Source organism: Trichoderma camerunense (genome assembly GCF_050948025.1).
Source record: "Trichoderma camerunense strain CBS 138272 chromosome Unknown V8C40scaffold_9, whole genome shotgun sequence".
Lineage (NCBI taxonomy): Eukaryota > Fungi > Ascomycota > Sordariomycetes > Hypocreales > Hypocreaceae > Trichoderma > Trichoderma camerunense.
The window spans coordinates 1,015,032-1,037,593 of record NW_028145361.1 but is presented as its reverse complement, the minus strand read 5'-3'; the positions used below and the strand labels follow the sequence as shown (position 1 = coordinate 1,037,593).

At 47.0% G+C, this 22,562-nt stretch overlaps 9 protein-coding genes across 9 annotated transcripts; 4 read left to right on the top strand and 5 right to left on the bottom strand.

Annotated features, from left to right (window-relative positions):
* Positions 1-240: 240 nt before the first annotated feature.
* Positions 241-2,568, top strand: V8C40DRAFT_287613 (uncharacterized protein; the record flags this gene model as incomplete). The annotated part of the gene is made up of 1 exon (XM_083222743.1): positions 241-2,568. Exon 1 carries the CDS (start codon positions 523-525, stop codon positions 2,566-2,568), a length of 2,046 nt encoding a protein of 681 aa, XP_083073194.1. The 5' UTR covers positions 241-522.
* Positions 2,569-2,632: 64 nt separating this feature from the next.
* V8C40DRAFT_245693 (uncharacterized protein) lies at positions 2,633-3,536 on the bottom strand. Its single transcript, XM_083215960.1, has one exon. It carries the CDS (start codon positions 3,344-3,346, stop codon positions 2,720-2,722), a length of 627 nt encoding a protein of 208 aa, XP_083073193.1. The 5' UTR covers positions 3,347-3,536; the 3' UTR covers positions 2,633-2,719.
* A 650-nt stretch (positions 3,537-4,186) lies between these two features.
* On the bottom strand, positions 4,187-5,632 carry V8C40DRAFT_266063 (uncharacterized protein; the record flags this gene model as incomplete). The annotated part of the gene is made up of 2 exons (XM_083219703.1): positions 4,187-5,331; positions 5,392-5,632. The coding sequence occupies 2 exons, from the start codon at positions 5,630-5,632 to the stop codon at positions 4,187-4,189; spliced, it is 1,386 nt and encodes a 461-aa protein (XP_083073192.1).
* An 881-nt stretch (positions 5,633-6,513) lies between these two features.
* On the top strand, positions 6,514-13,491 carry V8C40DRAFT_287610 (P-loop containing nucleoside triphosphate hydrolase protein; the record flags this gene model as incomplete). Its single annotated transcript, XM_083222742.1, has 2 exons — positions 6,514-9,803; positions 9,855-13,491. The coding sequence occupies 2 exons, from the start codon at positions 6,514-6,516 to the stop codon at positions 13,489-13,491; spliced, it is 6,927 nt and encodes a 2,308-aa protein (XP_083073191.1).
* Positions 13,492-14,094: 603 nt separating this feature from the next.
* On the top strand, positions 14,095-15,844 carry V8C40DRAFT_226461 (Alpha/Beta hydrolase protein). Its single transcript, XM_083212274.1, has 3 exons — positions 14,095-14,694; positions 14,755-14,958; positions 15,030-15,844. Exons 1-3 carry the CDS (start codon positions 14,370-14,372, stop codon positions 15,716-15,718), a joined length of 1,218 nt encoding a protein of 405 aa, XP_083073190.1. The 5' UTR covers positions 14,095-14,369; the 3' UTR covers positions 15,719-15,844.
* V8C40DRAFT_245683 (uncharacterized protein) lies at positions 15,755-18,142 on the bottom strand. Its single transcript, XM_083215959.1, has one exon. It carries the CDS (start codon positions 17,723-17,725, stop codon positions 15,971-15,973), a length of 1,755 nt encoding a protein of 584 aa, XP_083073189.1. The 5' UTR covers positions 17,726-18,142; the 3' UTR covers positions 15,755-15,970.
* On the top strand, positions 17,911-18,477 carry V8C40DRAFT_245682 (uncharacterized protein; the record flags this gene model as incomplete). Its single annotated transcript, XM_083215958.1, has 2 exons — positions 17,911-18,127; positions 18,181-18,477. Coding segments are annotated over exons 1-2 (307 nt in total), but the record flags the coding sequence as incomplete, so codon positions are not given.
* An 18-nt stretch (positions 18,478-18,495) lies between these two features.
* On the bottom strand, positions 18,496-19,972 carry V8C40DRAFT_245679 (acyl-CoA N-acyltransferase). Its single transcript, XM_083215957.1, has 2 exons — positions 19,363-19,972; positions 18,496-19,275 (listed from the first exon to the last, which is right to left on the bottom strand). The coding sequence occupies exons 1-2, from the start codon at positions 19,893-19,895 to the stop codon at positions 19,113-19,115; spliced, it is 696 nt and encodes a 231-aa protein (XP_083073187.1). The 5' UTR covers positions 19,896-19,972; the 3' UTR covers positions 18,496-19,112.
* An 840-nt stretch (positions 19,973-20,812) lies between these two features.
* V8C40DRAFT_226429 (uncharacterized protein) lies at positions 20,813-22,032 on the bottom strand. The gene is made up of 3 exons (XM_083212273.1): positions 21,634-22,032; positions 21,573-21,580; positions 20,813-21,515 (listed from the first exon to the last, which is right to left on the bottom strand). The coding sequence occupies exons 1-3, from the start codon at positions 21,663-21,665 to the stop codon at positions 21,217-21,219; spliced, it is 339 nt and encodes a 112-aa protein (XP_083073186.1). The 5' UTR covers positions 21,666-22,032; the 3' UTR covers positions 20,813-21,216.
* Between the last annotated feature and the right edge of the window lie 530 nt (positions 22,033-22,562).

Here is a 22,562-nt window from a genome sequence, read left to right as displayed (position 1 = left end):
TGCCTAGACATATTAAATAGACCGAAGTCCCGAAATACCCCATGTTTGCCAAGAACATACCATTTCCAAAGAGAGCGGCACTTTGGTATCTTGGATGGAGATTAAAAGTACTTTTGTCTCTCATACTAAATAGACTGTTATGTTATGCTTATCCAAGTAGCTCTTATTAGCACAGAATGTCACCAACAGCTCCAATTCCACGCGCTTTATCAACTGCCAAGCCATATTCCTATTGGATCACTGCATCAATCACCCGGCCGTTATCCCTGATGAAGCAGGTGGGAACGGTAACGGATAAACCCAGCAAACATAACAGTAGAGCGATCACTCAATGATGGAGATTTTCGAATTCTCATCGATTCCGCGGGCGGGGTCGATTGATGTTGGACGAGATGCCTGCTGGGTAACGTAACCACGATAACTGGAACTGTATATAAAGGCGGTGTAAATTCTCAATTATGGATTCTTCAGACTTCTTAAGATATTCCATCTGTCGAAGTCTCGCGACAGCTCCAAAAGAACATGGCAATCCCTAATCGTGCTGTGATGGGAGCCTCGGCCTTTGCATCAGTGCTTTTGATCGGGCTGTTTGGCCTTCCAGCAGAAGCAGCATCAAAAACACCATGGGGTGATCCCTTTAAACCCATTGATCCGCAAGTCTGGGTGAATCCCGATGACATGACATGGGACGACTTCAAAGCGCCGCCTGGTACTCAATGGAACGACGCGACGAAGAAGGGCTCTGGTCGCAACTTCAATATCGCGTTGGTAACCGTGGACTACGCCGATGAGACTTTTGTTGTAACCCGAGAACCTAACTCGACAGTCTTTGGTAATCCTCTTCCGATAGTATCCGGCATCGACCGAGAAGATGTCCCCGCCTACTATCGCGACTTACTCAACAAGCCGACTGACCTTAACCGCGGTCATACGCTACATGAATACTGGATGGAGGATTCACACGGCCGATATGGAGTCGATCTGACAGCATTTGGACCGTATCGCATGCCTTCCTTGTCGTATCAGTATGGCGTAGACAATGGCTTTAACCCCGGAGCATGCCCGACGAATAACACCTGTAACCGCGATATTCGAACGGATGCGTATGCAGCTTGGCGAGCGGAGGTGGGCAATACCACGAGCAATTCATTTGAATTGGTATTCATCCTCTCCGCAGGACAAGATGAATCATCGACGTGGCAAGAGTTTGGTGAGATGAGATTTTCATCCCCCGAGGACGTGCCCGATGCCTTCGGACCTCCCAAGAATGTCGATGGCTCTTCTTCGATACCGAATTACGCATCGACCAGATATGTTCCTTGGACATCGTGGGCATCTGCCTCTACTATTTGGCCAAATGCAGGTGGTGGTTCGTCGACTCAATGCGAAAGCTCTGGAATGGGCACGTATGCTCACGAGCTTAGCCATCTGCTGAACATCGGAGACAACTACAATAACCCGTTCGGCATTCCCCTGCGACGAGACTATACCGGGCCATTCTCAATGATGTCCCGTGGGTCTTTCAATGGTCCCGGAGGTCCGCATACTCGGTACCAAATCCCAGCGCTTCAGGGTGGCTCTATGGGCTCTCTGCACACTGTTCGAGATAAGCTTGTTCTTGGGCTGATCTCCAACGACAGCGTGGTGAGCATAACAAGAGACGCACTGGCAGAATCAGGCCCTGTCGTGGCCCGGATCACAGCGCGATCCGTCGTGTCTGACCTCATCGGCTTGAGAGTTGTAATTGACCAAGATCGTTCACCAGCATGCAACATTTCGACTGACGTGCTCTGTGACGGAGGTCGCTACAACAGCTATGATATCGAAGTGATTGATCGGATGGGCGCCGACTCATTCCAACCTGACTCGGGCGTGATGATTAGCAAGTCAAAGACTAGCAATAGCCAGCCCTTCCAATGGACCATCGATGCCAACCCCGAAGATATCACACTCGTCGACTTTACCCGACCTAACGGAACCGATGCTTATATCACCATGGGTGATTATCGTCAATTAGCTGATGCGCTGTTCCATGCCGGCACTGGATCTGGAAGCAAATATGAGTTTGTGGATGAGCCAAATGGCCTTCATATCTACATTTTGGATGTTCACCGAGATGAAACTGGTGTTCTGTCTTATACCGTCGGTGTGCGTTCTCTGGTTGACGACAGTTCAAGCCAATATGGCATTCAAGTGTCTTCCGGTGTTCCATTCACATTTGGCAAAAGCAGCCCAGTAACCGGAGGCATCTTTTGTGAATTCGAACTTACGAATAATGGCACCTATGTAGCCTCTAGTTCGGCCAATGGCCAGGTTCAAGCAGATCACCTTGAGTGGGATATTTTCCGACTGAAGGCCGATGTTAAGGGACCTGGATGGAAGGCGAACCTTCCGAACGCAGTGATCCCTGTCAAGTATGGGCAAACCGCAAAGGCCTATGTAGCGGTGGCTGCTGAGGCTCACGCAAAGGATGCGGCTGGTGTTGTGAAGCTGACGGCTACATCAGAGTCTGATCCAAGCGTGGTGGCAACTGCAACATGCAAAGTGAAAAAGAACACTTGTCATTGAGTAGCACTCTTCTATGTGTGATGGGTTCTTTTATCTGAACGAATTAATGAGTTGTATTTATTTTCTCGGAATGACTTATGTGATGTGAAATATTTATACACTAGGGTATGTGTTTTGAAGCGACATATCCCAAATCCTATGTACCAAAAGTTTATTTGCGCTCCAGCTTCTTGCCAAGGTCTTCCCGGATGTAGACCTCGTTGAACTCCCTCAAGTAGGGTGAATCAGTTAGCCTCTTGAACGCCTCTCTCAACTTCCCGTCTTCATCCTTATCCAAATGAACAACTCGCCAAACATTCAGAGGTTCTTCTTCAGTGCCAGTCACAGAGTGCTCGACATGGAAGAGAGGCTGATTTGTTCCAGCAACAATCTTGCGACCATCAGGGCCTTCAACTTCCGGCACACCAATAAAGAAGACCCTTTCATTTTCATTGTCCAAGAAGACTTGCTCGATAACTGTGTTATAGGTGGTGGGATCTACCCAAGTTCCCTGATCGGTAACGCGCACAAAAGTCTCTGTGGGTCCGTTCTTTTGAAGGTTGAAGACTTGAAGACTTCCTGGCCTCAAGAGATGTCGTAGGTATTTGGCTGGGTTGTACGCTTTCTTTACTTCCATGTCCCAAAGCTGGGTTTTTGAGTAATGCAAATCCGGATCAGCATCATAGTGGCGGCTTTTGATGACTTGGTTTACGTTGGAGGGCTCGAAGATAATCGGGGTATTGTTGGGATCCTTGAAGGCTGCTTCGAGAATCTCCTCGTGGTCTTGAAAAGCGACCATTTTGGTTTATGGAAGAGCAGTATTAAGATTGAAGAAGTTGTGAGGTTGTGTTAGATTTATTGGTTGGTTGGTTGGTTGGTTGGTAGTTATGTACTTCTTGATGGTTCTGGACGAATGGATGAATTGTAGATTGTGAAGCGGGGGAATTGAATCTTATAGACAACTACCGTACACACAATATGACGTAGCTCTAATACAATAACAGTCAAAATTGTCACGATGTGGCACCACTGTGTGTACTCACGCCAAATTATGCCTAACGACTTTCGCGAGCGGACAATTCGCGTGCTGCAATGCCCGATCTGCACCGAGAAATTAACGCCTAGCTCGCTCTCGGGTCTGAGCGGTGATTTCTTCAGAAGGTGATATGTAATCTTACTCAGCGGCGTTGCTGTTAGCATCAACCTTATAGCGAGCTCGATCGGCGCGAAGATGGGATGGCAGCTGATCATTGTTAATTGCTTAGGAATCTTCATCAAACGATCAAACGTTCCAGAGGGTTGCAATGACTTGGCACAAAACTTCCATACGAACAAACATGAAGTCAACGCCTGATAATACGGGGGCCTCGGCAAATACGGACGTCCGAGCTGTCCATGTCGCCTCATCGTTCATCCACGAGGCTGCAGTTGACTAAAAGTTTTTGAGGTTCGTATTCTTCTAGACAATTAAGCTTATGACGGGTTTTGTTGTTCAGGATACAGGGCTTTCTCCACTACTTGAGACTGTTCATTCACAACCATTGCCGATTACCACGGCAAAACTATCCCACTTTACGAGAGACACATTAAAATAATAAAGCTGGTTGACTAAGAATTATCAATGGTTCTTGGCATACACTCATGAGCTGCATTTACCACAATATCCACATTCTTCATTGCAAGCAGTAAAATCACCGGCATCACTGTCACTCTCGCTGTCACTGCCGCAGTCGCCGCAGCTTTTGCCGCCGCCAAGTGCCTCTTCAACGTCATCATCGCTGTGTCCGAGCCACTGGAGCCATTTGTCCTTCACCTGGTCTGAGAACGCAACGCCTGCATCTGGGAGACGTTTTCGAATCTCCAAAGGACCTCCTTGCGACTTGACAATCTCCAACAAAGTGCCCTCTCTCTCTAAAGCCGTGGCGATTATCCGATGCAAAAGAGTGCTCAGACGACTTAGATCTTGCTGATGAGATTTTTCCCAAACTTGGACATCCTCGCGTACATCGGCAATCTTGATATTGTTGAAAGTCCCTCGTGTATGATGCGCAAGGATAAAATTGGGAATACGAGCAAGCCACAAGCGTGGTAGTTCCTCTGCGAGAGTGTCATTCTCGATAAGTTTAATTGACCGGGTCTTTAGATCAAAAACAGATTGTTGAGACATTGGCTGACCACCATCAACCACCTCGAGGTTGCCAGAATCGGCTGGCAAAGCTGACGAGGCCCCAATAGAAACATTTTCGAAGAGACTCGTCAGATCTTTGTCCCTAGCAGATGCGGATTTACCAACTGCCAGGGCATTCGTCTCTTTCTCTTCGATGTATCCATCAGCACTTGACCGCAACAGTATGTCAAGCCCACCGAACTTGTATCTGATAAGTCTATGGTGCGACTTTGAAGGTCGGACGTCAGGAGTCCATGTAGTATAGGACTCTGGGAATGCATGCCCAAATCCTCTGACCCCCATTATTTGCTCCGTCGGCGAATTCTCTCTTCGTATGAAATGGACAGTCTTACCCACGACTTCCACAACCATACGAAATGAGCGGTCGACTCCCCGAACGAGTTTGCCCTGGACGAACCGTAAGAGGTTTCCAATGGTACTATTACATGCCACAAGGTCGATATGAAGTGAAGTCGGATGCATTTTCATAGTGGCAACAATCGCCGGCTCGAGGGGATGTTTTGGGAAGAATGCCGAGTTGTTATCACGAAAGTAGACGCCATTATCCTCAAGAAGCGCTCGAGGCTTCTCCAGTGGTGTCCACAGAGGTGGGCGACCTATGGTGACTAAACTTAGCTGTATTCCATTCTCAATGGAGCTTGTGTTTAGAAACGTACCTGGCACAATGATTTTTGGAGCTTTCTGATCAGCCCAATTGTATGAGGCTACCACATCACTCTCAGTGATTCCAAAGGCAACATTTTCTTCAGAGGTATCCTCAAGATCCTTCGGGTTAATTATCTCAATCAGTACACCTAAAGGAGGCGGCGGTGATTCCTCCGATTGCGCAAGAGGGTTTCGAGGTCTGATGTCCTGATAGCCCTCGCGGCCGTGCCATCTTTTGTTGTAATAAGACATGGTTCCTGTGAATCACTCTCTAAGAATTGACAATGTGCTGAAAATAAGCAGTACCAGACAGTAGCAGAAAATATTAGGCAGTAGCAGATAGCAGTAGATAGTAGTAAATAATAGTAGATAGTGGTAGATGGTGCAGCGATTAGTAGAGATTAGAGAAATATTAAGGCAGAAAGGTGATGCTTATATCTGGAATGGTAGATAATACGTTTGCGATGCTGAATAGACGCCGTAATATATCTCAAAGAAGGCCTCCAGCATGCCAATTTTCATCCTTTCTAGCGCCTGAAAATTATGGAGGCCAACCAAGATCAAATCCGTCATTGTGAATTCATATCGGGAGGCCTACGGCTTCCCGGCGACATGCAGACGTGTAGAGGCGCAGTTGGCCGCTCATTTTGGCCAACACCTGGCGGCTACGCTGTGAAATGTCAGTTGGCCATATGTTGTGCCGCTCATTTATCTTCTTGGCCTCTTACAGGTCACTGCAGCCTAACGGAGTGCGAAAATCCCCTGTCGTGGCCGAATCATATGGCGAGGCTGCGACTTGCAGAAGCTGCTGCGGGAGGTCTACAACTTCGGGCCAACGAGAGGATTTATCACCCCACCATTTCTAGAGCATGAGACGCAGCAAGGCTCCCTACGTATCTTTTCTACTACATCACGGCGCCAATTTGATATGCCTGACTTATTAAATCGGATGCGTTGGAGTATTTCACTGATACAAAGATAGTTCACTGGCGTGGCGATGCCATATATATCATGGAGACTACCGCAGTCTCTCCTAATCATCAACACATGACACACATCACAATTGCCTTCACAATTATCTTCACAATTACCTTCTATATCATTGAGTCTCTTGACTTTCACACCTTTACAAAATGTCCACAAAGCCAGCTCTCTCCGGTCGCGCTGCAAAGCTTGAGAACCTCTTCTACTCGTTCATCAAGGGCGATCGCTCTGTGCAGAATTCGCAAGAGGCCAAACAATTCTTTGAAGCAGTGGATGTTGTATGCGAGCATACTTCTGCTGTAGCCTGCGTTGAACGCATCATTGGGCGAAAAGAAGGCCTGAGCACCGTTAGAGTTGCAATTCGCAGCAACCTTTCGCTTGCATTCATCACAACTGCTACAACGGCCTTCCTCAAACGAGTCTTGCATCATGATGTCAAAACCATCAATGACGGTTTATTCCTTGAAAAATTGCTTGTCGAAATTCTGTCACCTTCCACCTTCTGGACTACGTTCCTTGGATTCTATCAATGCAACCAACTCGAAGGCGACACTTTGGTCACTTTTGCATCTCTCTGTCTGGAGATTGTGTCTTCAACATCGCCCGACATCCAGATCCTTTCCCATGACGTGGAATCCCTCATGAAAAGCTCTCCGTTGACGAAATCGTGGTTGGAAGAGGTGCGCACTCTTGGTTATCGTATCGAGAAGGTGATCCAACTACGCAAGGGACAAGCAACTGCATCGGTTAAAATGAACTACAGCCCCGGTGGCAGACACGATAATGATTTTGAGGATTTTCGCAAGATCTCCATATTCCCAACAGCGGATGAAGTGAGCTCAAAGGAAGAGCCGTTTCTCCAACGATTGGATGATGTATTTGAGATTCCAAGAGAGTCGCGTACAAGCAGCTACATCTCTTGGCTATTCAGACTTCTCCGTGAAGATATGCTTGCAGATTTGAGAGAGGATCTGCAGATCGCATGGGGTCAGAAAAAGGCCAAGTATAGACCGCTCTGTTTGGGCGGTCTGAGCTTGAAAAGCTATGATCTTGGAGCAGGTACTCGAGCGAAACCGTTCGCATTGATGGTTCAGTGTCGGGAGGGGATCAATTTCCCTCAGAATAAACGATCTCCTGAAGCCAAGAAGAAATACCTTGAGGAATATAAAAACTTTGTGAAGCATGGTGCGATCGGAGCTCTCTGTTTGGAGAAAGACATCATTGCTTTTGGCTCTATCGTACGAGATGTAAATGAGCTTATTAGGGATCCTCCAGTGGTGGGGATACAAGTCACCGACAATGCTGGTCTGAAACTGGCCGTCAAGGCATTATTGGGCCAAGATTTCTCTCGTCTAAAGTTTTACGTCGTCGATACCGCGACGTTTTCCTATGAGCCAATTTTACAGCGTTTGAAGGAAGTCACAGAGATTCCGATTGAGAATGCCATTCTTGATCCAGCGGGGCCTCCATCGACATACGATCCTCCTCCAAGGCTACGAGCTTTTATCCGAGAACTCAAAAATTGTCGCCAAAATGGATTGGGGGCGGATTTAGGACCTAAGCTAGGCTTCAGGCGCACTATACATATTCAAGATGCACAACTCGAGTCGCTAATCAAGAGTTTGGAGAATCCTGTGGGCCAGATTCAAGGTCCGCCGGGAACTGGCAAATCTTTCATCGGGGCCATAATTGCGAAAGTCCTCATGGAACTTACAGAATTCAGAATCTTGGTTCTCAGCTATACAAACCATGCTTTGGATCAGTTCCTAGAAGATCTCATGGATATTGGAATCGATGAAAACAACATCGTACGAATTGGTTCCAAAGCTACAGCGAGGACCGACGCGCTACGAATCGACAACCTCTCAAGAATTCCTCAGGGTCGCTCCAGCTTTGATATCAGGCCAATGCTGAATGCTACGAGGAGTGAACAGCTAGACACGGCGACACGGTTGGACAATCTTATACAATCATTGAAGTCCCAGGTTCCGCTGCAGGAAATTCTGGATACGCTGGAATTTTCCGACTCTGGAATGCGCTACTGGAGCGCTTTTCAAGTCCCTGATGGGGATCAAATCGCAGGAAAGAAGAATAAGCCCTTAAAACCTGTCGACGTCTTTGATCGCTGGTTGAATGGAAAGAACTTGTTGTCTCTAGGGATGTTGGGGACACATATTGATCCTGAAGACTATCCGATCTGGAATACTCCACCAGAACACCGACAGACACTTTATAACGAATGGGTGAGCCAAGTTCGTCGGGAACAAGTTGACGAGTTCGCCCAATTGGCAGAGACTGCCAATAACCTCTACCGGCAGATCGATAGTCTGTTCAAAGAAAGCAAGAGAAATGTCGTGAAGAATAGACGAATCATTGGCTGTACTACGACTGGTGCAGCAATGTACCAATCTATCATCAGAGCGGCTAGCCCAGATATCGTTCTTGTGGAAGAAGCCGGCGAAATTCTAGAGGCTCATGTCATCACTTCTCTCAGCCCGTCTGTCAAGCAGCTGATTCTTATTGGCGACCACAAGCAACTTCGTCCCAAAGTCAACAACTACAATCTCACTGTGGAGAAAGGCGAAGGTTTCGACTTAAATGTGTCACTTTTCGAACGCCTCATTAGGCAGGGCCACCAGTTTGCCGTCCTACAGGAACAGTTCCGTTCCCATCCTGATATCTCACAATTTGCTCGACTTTTAGCATATCCGGAACTAAAAGATGTACAAAAAACACACCAGTACAAACCGATACGTGGACTGCAAAAGAGAGTTGTCTTTGTGCATCACGAACATCCAGAAGAGCAGTTAAATAATGTTTCTGATCGGAGGGATCCGACCTCAAAGGCCAGCAAGAAGAATGCATTTGAAGCAGAGATGGTCTTGAAAACGGTCAAATATCTGAGCCAACAAGGTTACAAATCCGAGGATATGGTCGTTCTGACTCCGTACATGGGTCAGCTTTCATTGCTGAGACAAACGCTGAGTGAGATCAATGACCCATATCTGAACGAACTAGACACCCATGACCTAGTGCGCGCCGGATTAATGACACAAGCTGCTTCCAAGGCTGCCAAAGCGAAACTGCGATTGTCAACGGTGGATAATTACCAGGGAGAAGAAAGTGACATTGTGATTATATCAATGGCCAGAAGCAACAAAAATGGCGACATTGGCTTCCTAGTCGCATGCGAACGATTAGTGGTGCTCATGTCACGAGCGAGGAAAGGTATCATTCTATATGGAAATATGAACACCTTCCTGGCTAGCAAAAAAGGTGGTGAGCTCTGGAAGAAGTATTTTGATGCCATGAAGGAGAAAGGATTCTTGTTCGATGGATTACCAGTTCACTGCGAACAACATCCAACCCGACTTTCTCTTCTCCAGAAACCACAGGATTTCGATCAGCACTGTCCTGATGGGGGCTGTGCAGAGTCATGGTAAGTTGCAGCCCATCAAATGGTCATCATCTTACTAACTATATATCTTAGCGGCGCTGTTCTTGGATGCGGGAAGCATACGTGCGAACGCAGATGCCATCGACTAACGGATCACTCGCAAGTGGCATGCACGAAGATGATGAAGAAGACATGCGAACGAGGCCATAACATCAAATATCCATGCGGAAAAGAGAACCAAGGCTGTAAGTCGTGCGCCAAAGAAGACGAAGAAAGGCGACGAAGAGTCCAGCGAGATCTGGATATGGAGAAAAAGCGACAGGAGCGACAGGATAGATACCAGCGCGATCTGCAAGAAATGGATGATGAGATTGATCATCATCGGCGCATTATGAAATATGAGCAGGAGGAGGCGGACCAAGCAAAGGAACTTGCTGAGAAGAAATCCCACCTTGAGACTCTCAAACAAACAAAAGCCAGAATGGAAGCCTCAAAAGCCGCAGCCAGCAAACAAAAGAACACCAGCGAGAAACAACAAGAGAAGAGCCAACAGAAGCAGCAGTCTACTAATTATGCGTATCTAGATCTCCCAGCGCAGGAATGGGAGGACATGAAGCGAGATGATGGAGCCCGCAACGACGCTTTGGACGATCTTATGGGACTCATTGGTTTGGAATCAGTGAAGAGGGAATTTCTCTCAGTCAAAACCGATGTCGACATCAAAATCCGCCAAGGGGTGGCTCTCTCCGATACAAGGCTTAGTTGCTCGCTCCTTGGAAATCCTGGGACAGGCAAAACAACCGTGGCTCGTATATGGGGAAAGTTCCTCACTGGAATAGGAGCCATTCCCGGTGATTGCTTCAAAGAAACTACAGGGTCAAAACTCGCAAACATGGGTGTCAAAGGTTGCGAAGATCTTCTGGAACAGATCAAAGAAGACGGTGGTGGCGTCTTGTTTATCGACGAAGCCTATCAGCTTTCGTCCGGCAATAGCCCAGGCGGCAAAGCAGTCTTAGATTTTCTTCTTGCCGAGGTCGAAAATCTTCGAGGAAAAGTTGTCTTTGTACTTGCTGGTTATTCCAAGCAGATGGAATCTTTCTTTGCACACAACCCTGGATTTCCCAGTCGGTTCCCCATTACGATGAACTTTGAAGACTATACCGACGAGGAGCTGCTACGGATTCTCAAGCGTCAAGTAAATCGGAAGTACAATAACCAGATGGAGATTGAAGATGGTCCAGATGGTCTTTACTTTCGAATTGCTGCTCGCCGAGTTGGACGAGGTAGAGGCAAAGAGGGATTTGGTAATGCGCGAAGTATCGAAAATTGCCTTGCCCGCATCGAAAAGAGACAGGCAAACAGGATTCGACTTGAGCGCCGGGCCAAAAAATCCCCCAACGACTTCCTCTTCACCAAAGAAGACATCATCGGTCCAGAGCCATCGCTGTCTCTGCAGAGTTGCAAGGCATGGAAAAAGATGAATGAGATGATAGGCCTCAAAGAAGTGAAAGAGCAAGTGAAAATCTTACTCGACTCGCTGACGACAAACTATGAACGTGAACTTGCTGAAGAGCCACCGATGGAGTTCACTCTCAACAGAGTTTTCCTCGGATCCCCTGGGACAGGCAAAACGACGGTCGCTAAGTTGTATGGCGAGATTCTCGGAACCCTTGGTCTCTTGTCTAATGGAGAATTGGTGATAAAAACTCCCGCAGACTTTATCGGCTCTGCTCTGGGGCAATCAGAGTCCCAAACGAAAGGGATTCTTGCCTCGACAATCGGCAAAGTGCTGGTAATTGACGAGGCATACGGGTTATACGGTGGAAAGGGAGTTGCCGATCCTTACAAGACATCCGTCGTAGATACAATTGTCGCAGAGGTTCAAAACGTTCCCGGTGATGACCGTTGCGTCATTCTCATAGGCTACCAGGAACAGATGGAAGAAATGTTCCAGAACGTCAATCCAGGACTAAGTCGACGGTTCTCAGTCGACACACCATTCGTGTTTGAAGATTTTGACGATGATGGGCTAAGACAAGTACTGGATCTCAAGCTAAGGGCTTCAGGCTTCACTACCACGGGCGAAGGCAAGACAGCTGCACTCGATGTGCTCATCAGAGAACGGAACAGGCCTCATTTCGGAAATGGCGGCGCAGTGACAAATCTTCTGAGCAAAGCAAAGGCCTCTTACCAAAAACGTTATTCCGCTGGAAAGATAAAAAAGAGGAACCAGTTGGAGGCAGAAGACTTTGACGAAGATTTCGATAGATCTACCAGAACGGAGACAAACGTCAAACAGCTGTTCCAAGACGACATTGGGCGCGAAGAGATCATCCAAAAGCTTGAAAACATTCAGTCACGAGTGCGACAATTGAAGGCTCTTGGAATGGACGTCAAGGAAGAGATCCCCTTCAACTTCCTATTCCGAGGCCCGCCTGGTACAGGGAAAACGACCACGGCACGAAAAATGGGCAAGGTCTATTATGATATGGGCTTTCTTTCCAAGGCTACAGTGGAAGAATGCTCAGCCACCGATTTAATTGCGGAGTATGTCGGCCAAACCGGACCGAAAGTTCAAAAAGTTCTCGAAAAGTCGCTGGGGAGGGTGCTGCTCATTGATGAGGCTTACCGATTTGCCGGGAGCGGATTTGCCCAAGAAGCCATTGATGAGCTTGTTGGCCTCATGACAACGCCAAAATATCAGGGCAAGCTCATTATTATCTTGGCAGGATATGAACACGATATAAATCGCCTTTTGGCCGTGAACGCCGGGTTGACAAGCCGCTTCCCTGAAAGTATCGACTTTAAGCCCCTCGAGCCAGATGCCTGCTTCCGCCTTCTTGCTGACCTTTTACGGAAAAGAAAAACAGAGATCTCAAAGAGAGGCAAGAACATGGATATCAGTTGCTTGGAAAGCCCCTCTAAATTGTTTCTCAGCGATTGTACAACCATCCTTGCTGAGCTGTCAAAAGCAGATGGATGGGCGAGTGCAAGAGACGTCAAGCAACTTGCCAGAAACGTCTTCCAAACCGTAAATTTGGCGTTGCCCTCACTCAAATTGGAAGAGACACGAGTTATCCAGGAGCTTACTCGGATGCTGCGAGACCGTCAATCCAGGATGAACAAATCTGACTCTCCTGTTCCTATAGATGATGAAGCGGCCTCTTCGTCCGCGCCATCAGCCCCCACTCGAACCAGCACTAGCACGCAAGCTCAACATTCCACAACGGTGGATGTACGGAATGATACAGAAGAGCCGAGTGAAGAAGCGAATAAAGAGCCTGAATCACCAGATGATGAAGAATCTCGGCGAGTGGTGCGAGACGCAGGTGTAAGTGACGAAGTATGGGAGCAATTGCAGAAAGACCAAGCCAAGGAAGCACGCAAAAAAGCGGAATATCGCGATCTCTTGGAAGCCAGAAAAAGCGCCGAAGCCGCTCGAAAAAAGATCGTACAGGAACTACTCAAGGAACAAGAGTTGAAAGAAGAAGGTGAACGTCTTAAACTCGAGGAAGCAAAGAAGAAGGCTGAAGCCGCGCGCGAAAAGATTTTGCGGCAACTCATCGAACAAGAAGAAAGGAGAAAAAAAGAAGTAGCGAAACAGGCAAAAATCAGGGCTCTTGGAATATGTCCCGCGGGATTTAATTGGATTAAACAGAATGGAGGTTACCGGTGTTCGGGGGGGTCGCATTACTTGTCTGATGCTGAGATTGATAGGCATATGCAGTAGATTGAGTTAGATATATGCATGGATTTCTTGCTTCACTTTTCATTTTCATGATCCATGAGTAAAATTGCTACATCTATTGAGAGAAACTATTGAATTAGATCTCCGATTCCACATGTAATAACATTTCCCCATGCTCTAAGGCTGGGTTGGTAGATAGCCAATCCTTCATGTAATAACGATCACTCCGCTGCGATAAAGTTACACATCCAATTACATATCTAACCAAGGCCGCATTGCAAATACACAAGTAATTGTGATCAGTTTAATCATCAGGATTATCGACCCAGTGATATTACCTCTCTTTTCCTGACCGGCCGCCGTCTGTGGCGCCCTTGACATACGACACTTGTATAACAATATCTGCTACTATCGCTATATTCCTAGAGTATTTACTACTATTGCTGCATTCCTCCAATATCAGATATATGACTATCTTTATAATATCTGCTACTATAACTATATTCATGTGGTATTCGGTTTTATTTCCGAAATGAGATGCTAGATAGCCATATCGGGATGTGCTGAGTTGTTATTCCCTTCAAGCACATCAACAGTGGATTCCGATATGCAAAGCATGTATGTAAAAGGGCGTATCGAACCAATTGGCAGCCATTATTTTCATCCATAACTTAAACGAGTTGCAGCCAGTCGATACTTTCTACCATAACAAACGCAAACCTTCCGTCACAGCCTTGGCAGCCTTGCATGCTCGCCCAATCGTGTTCGTAAGGTCGCATCATCACTCCCCCGCATCTTCGGTTGGAAGGATTCGGGGAAACAATCTTCTCCGCAACAAGACATTTAAATCAATGAAACCGCCACATTTTCCCTCTTTCAAACAATCCCATAGCCCCTTGAACTGATCGCAGGTGAATAAAATGTCGGAAGATATAACCCCCTTCACGCTTGCCATCCCAGACTCTGCGCTGGAGCAGCTAAAGAACAAGCTCTCTCAAGCCACATTTCCAGCTGAATCCGACTTCTCCGATGACCAAGACTATGGCGTGTCCTTGAGTGATGTGAAGCGTTTGACTGAATACTGGAAAGATGGGTTCGACTGGCGAGCTTATGAAGCGAAATTGAACCAAATTCCGCAATTCACGACAAACATTTCTGTGGATGGTTATGAAGAGCTCAACATACATTTCATACACCAAAAAAGCAGCCGGCCAAATAGCATCCCATTGCTCTTTGTCCATGGATGTAAGTCAGCATCAATATTTCCATCTTGAACATCTCGAAAATACTAAGATTTTTCTCCAGGGCCTGGCAGCATCGTAGAAGTGACGAAAATTATACAATCACTTTCAGAACCCAAGGGTGACGATGTACCGTCATTCCATGTTGTAGCGCCTTCTTTACCAAATTTCGGATTCTCTGCCAAGGTCACAAAAAAGGCTTTTGGTCTTAAACAATATGCAGAAACGATGCATAAAGTCATGCTTAAGCTAGGATATGACAAGTATGGTACGTAAACATTCACATCCTCTTTTTAAATAATACTCGAGACTAGTACTCATATTTTTGTGGTTTACTAGTAACGCAAGGCGGCGACTGGGGTTACATGGTCACCCGTGCCATATCCCTTCATTATCCGGATCATTGCCTTGCAGTCCATGTCAACGTTATGTCTGTTAGACCAACGCTCTGGCGATCCTTTTGGCTTGCTGCTCGATACTATCTGGGCTTACTATCCGAAGATGAACAGAATGGTCTATTCCGCTCGTTATGGTACCTCAAACACAGTTCTGGCTACATGATCCTACAAAGTACGAAGCCTAACACCATCGGCTTCGCACTGGCAGATTCTCCAGTCGCCCTACTTGCATGGGTATATGAGAAACTGCAAGAATGGACGGATGAGTACCCTTGGACCGATCAAGAAATTTTGGAATGGATATCCATATACTACTTCTCCCGCGCGGGCCCTGCGTCCAGCGTGACGATATACTACGAGCTGATTGGCAAGCAAAGGGATGAACTGACCAAGATAGCGGAGTATATCCCCAATGTTCCTCTTGGCATTTCACTCTTTCCGAAGGACGTCATTGTGCCTCCAAAATCATGGGGTGGATATCTTGGCCCGGTAGTCCATCACGCAACTCATAAGAAAGGCGGGCATTTCGCTGCGTACGAGTGTCCCGATGAACTTGTTAGCGACTTGAGGGAGATGTTTGGTAGACAAGGCGGTGCTGCTAAAGTCGCTCGTGTTTTTGAGTCTACTTGACGAAACAGTTGGCACAAAATATCAGCATATGGACAATTTGAGAATGAGATAATCTTCAATATGATTTATTATACTCCGTACACCAACCCAAGACCTTCCGCAAGGGATGTGATAAGCCTTGTCATTGCGCCGGTATATGCATGTGGATTTAAAAAGAAAATAATGCCAATCAAAACTCCTCGCTCAAATGTTTTCCAGACAAAAAAGTATCTAAATATTTAAAAATAGCTCTAGAAGTTGTATGGGTTTCTCTCATCGCGACCCGGATTTCTCGGATTGAGGTCTAGCCTTTTCCCGGTGCTTTGCTTCGTGTCGTGAAACAACAAAATATGTACCAAGCAGCTCAGCTGCATAACGTTCTCGATATTTAAAATGCTTTGATCCGATTTTCCGCACCGTGTCTTGAGCAACCTTAATAATTGCAGGATGCTGATCATTAGGTAAAGCCAAGAGAGATAGAAGATCGATTTCGATTTCTGCTGGGCTATTGGCAAAGCCAAGAACCTTCCGCAAATCTTCATTCTTTACGAGTCGTTGACAAAACGGTTCCAGCAGCTCATGTTCCTGGATAAATGCAAGGACAGACTTTAGAGATGTTGGGTCCGAGACAAAGGCGTTGATGGGCGTCTTTTTCTGCTCCCTGATTTTGCCTTCCGCTCTGGAAGCAAATTCTAAAGCAGTGGAAAGCGAATCGGTATTCATAATTGACAGTCCAGCGGGTACCAAATCACGGCGCGTATAGCCTGCTCTTGTGCGCCACCAATAGTTGCAGAATAGAGAGGATAAGATGACGGGAATTAGCACAACATATCCCCACCACATCGTTGCGGTGACCATGGATCCAGCGCCTCCCACGAGCGTGGCAGTGCCGTTGATGGAGGTGTAGATTTGCACATTTCTGCTGCGCCTCTTAATCAGAGCCAAGGCCCGGGTACCAGGGATAGCTTTCGATGCCGCATTGATGTGTCCTTGGGCCTTGCAAAAGATGTAATATGCCCAGAAAGCGTTGATTGTACCAAAGAGGGCGATGGGAGCGTTACCAACGTATCCAGAAAGAAGGTTACTGGCCAAGAAGATGGCATCGTTGGCTCCGGCAATGGCAAGATATGTACCTACGCAGATGAGTACAGCACCAGCGCCCATAAACATGTTGAGTCCCCAGCGGTTGATGGCCTCAGTGCCAAGTTCGCGGAATATGACAGACAACAGCACATCCAGGTCCCTAGTTGGCTGAGACTTTGCTACTCTCTCGGCATGCGCCTTTTTCAGTTCAATTTGCTGCTTGCGAAGAAACTTCACATTCCGCCAGGCACGCCTTGAGTCAAGAGCGGCAAAGACAGACATGATGCCGGCAAACGTGGCCCCAACCGCCATGAAGACAATTGCATACACCGGTACTGGATACTGGTTCCACACATTGGCGGCGAAGTCGCCCGCGTTGGCTAGCTCCAAGAAACCAACTGCAGGATAGAGGTTGTTCTTTAGTTTGCTGCCTTGGGGCTCATAGTCATCCCCTTTCTCGGCTTTGACTAGGGTGACGCGATCTGGCGGCACCGATTCCGGGATCTCGCATACAGGAGCAGTTGAGAGCAGACCATAGGAGGAAGATGCGGCGGTCAATGTGGTAAGGGTGGAAGAAAATGTACCGGCACGCGGCAAGACGACGGCCTTTGGTGCTGCAAGAGAGGCGTCGGTTTTCTCGATCACTTTCTCGTTCAATGCAGGAGTTCGGTCTTCCTCTCGATGAGGAATGTGCTGCTGTTGCTTTTCTTGCAATTGCTGTTTCTCATCGGTCTCTTGAGACAACTGTTGCTGTGCATCATTCCGATGATCGTCTTGAGGGATAGCAACGGGATCAGCATTCTTAGTACCGGTATCAGCAGCATCAGCATCAGTGCTAATGGCCGCCATGTGTGCTGTCCGCTCTGTCGTAGCACCATCAATGGGACCTGACGGAGCGTGCCGTAGTTCCTCAATTGAGGCTGTGTCACTCTTGGTTGAAGCCATGGGGCAGGCAGAGGGCGTGCCGATTAGGAGTGAGAATGAGGCAGTGTCGACCGTCTGAGAAGTAACCGACTTCTCGGCGGGCAAATAGTAATGGGGAATACCAAGAGGAGAATCGAAAATTGGAAAGGTGAAAAGAATTAGATTGGAATGACGGGAAGGGGCAGTAGCGAAGATCCGCTCGGGAAGGAAGATCAGCACCTCATCTCCAAGTTTTGTCTCTCTTTATCTCCGGCCCTCGACTTGAAGACTATGAATCTCTCTGTCTATTGGGCTTCATGAATTCATGAATAGGGGGCAGGTAAGGGAGCAAGAGGCCACAAAATAAAGAAAAAAAAACGACCAGGGAGCAGCCTTGTTTTCTTGGTGATGGCGCATCTCCTGCCGTTCAGCCGTCCACCTCGAGTACGAATCCAAGACCCTCAACTTTGTCTCGTTCTAGCTAACACCAAATCTCGCCGCCATCTTACGAGTCCTGGCGAACCGGAGGTGCCGCTGCCTTGCCCCATCAGCCAGCCACGGCGTCCAATAACTCAAGGGCTCAGCGCGCGCCCCATTCCAAGCTTCGGCCATTCGGCATGTGGCTGACTTGGTGGTTTGGTCTTTTTAGGGTCTCGGCTCTTTTTGTGCGCCCCAGGGCGGGATTGGCAGAGCTGTCAATGGGTAATTATCTACTGGAATGCATGTGCTTGTTACTATGTTTTATTGTGGCACTTGCTGTACAAGTAAATTAGATGGAGTCTACTCGTTCGTCGTGGTTAATGCTTCATGTTGCCTTAACTAAATGCACTATACTTGTCAATGAGACATGTCGACTTTTCGCTTCTTATCAACACCCACTTGATGCTATAAACCCAATGACACAATTTACTTCTTAAAAGGCCAGAACAACTTTCATAGTCAATTGCCATGAACGCGCGTCGATCCATATCTTCGGAAATCGAAGCAACCGCCGGCGTAGAGCTGCCGCCACCAGTCAAACCTTGGCGGCCAGGCCGCTGGGAGCGGGAGCTGACAGGTACACAAAGAGAAGCCATCGACAACCAGCACCATAACACATTTGGACACTTTATTTTTAACATTTCCATTAGTATCGGGGAAAATGGCATCTGAGAATCCGTCTCTTTGGTTTCGCCGGCCTGGCGTTACGAAGTCATCCCTAAAAATATCTCGAAATTCAGCAAATACGAGTCGTAGGTGCCGTAGATCGGCGAATTGCCGTTCCGTGTCATCAGCCCTACTAATGATGTCTCCTTTGTCGCCATTAGCCCATTGACGTCATAAACAGCGCTGTGTTGATTCATCAAACTTCTATCAATGACTGCATCATCTAACACGTCAAGTCTTTACTTTCAACCTACAGCAAATGCAGATTTCTTTCTTCTATGCTTTATTCTCTGCATTCCCTCAGCCCTCTCTTTTGCTTCCCATTCTCGTCAAAGTTGCTCTCATCCAGCCAGACTTCAAATCCCTTCTGCACAGCAGGCCATTCATCATCAATGATACTGAGCCAAGCTGAGTCCCTACGTCTACCCTTCACAATCATATGTTTCCTGTAATACCGCCAAGAAAAATTAGCATATCCACCATACCGTAATGAATGGGCCTCTTTGCGGTTTGCCGTTTGATCAAAATCTCACCTGAAAATTCCCTCGTACGTAAAACCCAGTCGCCGAGCCGCTGCCAAGCTCGGTTCGTTGAGATGATTGGCCTTCCATTCGACACGTAGATATCCCAGATCCATAAACGAGTGCTTCATGAACAAGAAAAATGCCTCCGTCGCTTCCCTGGAGTGCTTCAAAGCGTCGCCCAGAATCACCCATCCAATCTCAATTCTACGGTGGTTTGGAACGATCGACAAGTATGACAGGATGCCTGCCGGCTCCGAAGCGGGATCGGAAGCTGGACCCGAAAGTACCGCATAGTATAGGGGATCGGCTGAAGCGCACCAAGCCTTGATCGTTAACTCACATGCCTCTTCCGTAAGGAGGCCCTCAAGCGGCATGTACTTCCATCTCCAGGCGTTTTCCTCTCCTCCCAGATGTTTGTATATCGCTCGCCAGTGTTCAGGCTGTAGCGGAACCACAGATGTGTAGCGGCCGTGGAGAGGCGTCCGTGGCGGCAGAAGGGCCGGTTCAGCTGACGCTACAGGCGGTCCGAGCGAATCATCCATTTTCGGGGTATTTGAGCGCCAAGAAACAAAGTTTTATTTAGGCTGATGAGAGTCACGGCTTGAAGGATTCAACTTTGTTTCGTTTGTTCTCCAGCTTTCTGGTTCAGCCGTTGTTTATAGCCATGTGAAGATGAGGTGGATGACTCATGTGTAGTGAGATGCCATTCATAGGGCGCCGCTACTCTGGTTCGTAAAAAGAAGGCTTCCATTGTATATACAGAATAGGCAGTGTGTGTCCCATTAGCGTTGCCATCTAATTACTTAGTAGAGTTAGATTGACAGCGCATGTTTACTATTCAAATGCGCTTTCATATCCATCCACATGTACTCCGACACAGTTCATGGAGCTTCTACTTTGACCTCAGAATTGAGGGTTGGTTCTGACGGAGCGTATCTGCAACTTATGTTCATCTTTCTTGAACTTCACACATCCGCAACGGAGCCTAGAAGTCGACTCCGAGACATATTTAATCGTCGCCCATTTATCTCGCCTCAGTGGGCCAATCCACTTTGAAGATGAACACTCAGGGGCGATTCTCGTAATCCACAAAGCGGCCCCATCCGTGGGGCAAAAATCGAGCAAGTAAATACGCAAAATAATTGGAACTACTCCGTACAAAGATGATATATATAGTGTACGAGCACAAGTATAATAAAGTCAGTGGTCGTTAGCATATTACGTACATGAGAGCCAGGTAAGTGTAGGCATGTCAAGATCTAACCTTTATAAGTACTTCGAGGGAGAGTAAAGGCTGGTTCTTACGCATTTCACTTGGCAATTCATCTCATCGCAGCCAGAAACCGAAATCTTTTCTATTTCTTATCAGTCACAATTGCGAAATTGTAGATTGGGAGAATATACATGGAGTATAAATGTCACATTATGAATTCCATTACAAACAATTCGTAAGAAGGTTAAAGCTAATGAAAACAATATCTCACACCAGCGACTCTTCCCTATTCACCATTTGATAAGTGCGCATATAATACTACATCCTACCTGTCTTAAAACTAGCTGAGTCTACAAGAATAACTTCAATCAAGGTGTTACAATATGGACTTATCCATGTAGATGAATTCTGGCTGCAGTTATAAGACCAATCAATGGACCCCTCGAGCTTTGTCATCATCTCACACTCTATTTGTCACTGTTTTGCAACTTAATCGGGGTTAACATCTCTCATTGAATTCAGTACGGCTAATCTCTCCATCACCAACTACCGTACATCAATAAATCGCCAATTGAAGACTTCGTCAAGCCATTAAAGCGTCAAGCCATTGAAGCATCAAGCCATTAAAGCGTCAAGACATTAAAGCGGCTTTAGTTGTGGCGGCGGTGTCGCTCGAGCCACTCCTTCCACTGCTCAAACCAAAGATTGCTGGTGTCCCGGTGCCAGCAGCAGCCGACGCCAACAATTCCGCGACCGCCACAAGGCAGGTCGACGCTGAAGTCGCCCCGACCAGAGCAGAATCCAAGGGTCGTGGCCTCGCAAGTGCCGCCAATGAACTCGCAAGGGTTCTCGGGAAAGCGGAAGTTCGCGAGATCATCGATATCGAAGTCGCCATCGAACCAGGGTCCGAAAAATCCGAAGGGTCCGAAGTTGCTTTCGGCCATGACTCCTAAGAAGAGTTAGTATGAAGATGTATGAATACATCTAAAGTTATGCAATCACGAACCGGAGAAGCTAGTGAGGTTAGCATTGTGTATACTTGGCGGGCAATGGGTTCATGTTCTTACCCGAGGACAGCGAGGACAGCAGTATAACGCATTTTGAAGAGTTATAAACCTTGAGTAGCGATTTCTTTTTGTTATCGAGTGAGGTGCAGATGCTTGATTGCTTCTGAAGCGAGGTGCAGATGAAAAGATGTTTGCATTGGGGGGGAGATACGATGCAATATATACTCAATGTTCCCAGGTATTTCTACTCCCTGATTATATGGTTACGTGTTGAATCACAGTAGCTATTCAGTGTTGATGTAGATAGAATTCCTAGCATATAGGTTTAATTCCATATCATGGCCAAATCAAGGTCTGCTGATTGACCAATTCCAGACATTCATCTATAAAAAGCAAGGTTGACATGTGAACGTTGAAGTAAAATTTGACTTAGCAACTCAGACATGTCGCACTCAATTGATCATGCCGTCCCTATAGCAGTCTTGGCATTGTATGTAGGGCAGATGTCTCAACCTATCGCTCGACTATAGTGAGACACGATGACGATCCTTTACCGTTAGCAAAGTTTCGAGAGGATCAACATTTATAACCACACTAGGCGATACTACCAGCTTGTAGTAGGCCATGATAATTGGCTAAAGAATCAAAACATAGTTAATGTAATGAAATTGAGATATGCAAGTTACAAAGAAATTTCGTGTGAATTTGGATCAATCAGTGAAAGCTTGAGCTGTTCGAGAGTATCGATCATGGCCGTACTATCTGCTTACCGCTCCAGTGTTGGAATGCAATATGTCGCAGATTGTCCATTCCCCACAAAGCCTGCCCTGAGTGAGAGCAGTGATACGATCTGATAAAAAGTTTCACGAATGTCTATAGTGATGACGAATACGAATCATTTGGCTGCCATGGATACAGATAGATGCAGCAGCCCTTTTCTATTACTGCCCTTTTTCTATATATGGTAAGATAATAGGCTCTCGGAGCGT

Excerpts from the sequence above, each read along its gene's own strand:
- V8C40DRAFT_245693 (XM_083215960.1), bottom strand. The coding sequence starts at position 3,346 with ATGGTCGCTTTTCAAGACCACGAGGAGATTCTCGAAGCAGCCTTCAAG.
- V8C40DRAFT_226461 (XM_083212274.1), top strand. The coding sequence starts at position 14,370 with ATGTCGGAAGATATAACCCCCTTCACGCTTGCCATCCCAGACTCTGCG. Across the intron at positions 14,695-14,754 it reads ATTGCTCTTTGTCCATGGAT|GGCCTGGCAGCATCGTAGAA; the intron begins GTAAGTCAGCAT and ends ATTTTTCTCCAG. Across the intron at positions 14,959-15,029 it reads GCTAGGATATGACAAGTATG|TAACGCAAGGCGGCGACTGG; the intron begins GTACGTAAACAT and ends GTGGTTTACTAG.
- V8C40DRAFT_245683 (XM_083215959.1), bottom strand. The coding sequence starts at position 17,725 with ATGGCTTCAACCAAGAGTGACACAGCCTCAATTGAGGAACTACGGCAC.
- V8C40DRAFT_245679 (XM_083215957.1), bottom strand. The coding sequence starts at position 19,895 with ATGGATGATTCGCTCGGACCGCCTGTAGCGTCAGCTGAACCGGCCCTT. Across the intron at positions 19,276-19,362 it reads ACGTACGAGGGAATTTTCAG|GAAACATATGATTGTGAAGG; the intron begins GTGAGATTTTGA and ends GCGGTATTACAG.
- V8C40DRAFT_226429 (XM_083212273.1), bottom strand. The coding sequence starts at position 21,665 with ATGCGTTATACTGCTGTCCTCGCTGTCCTCGG.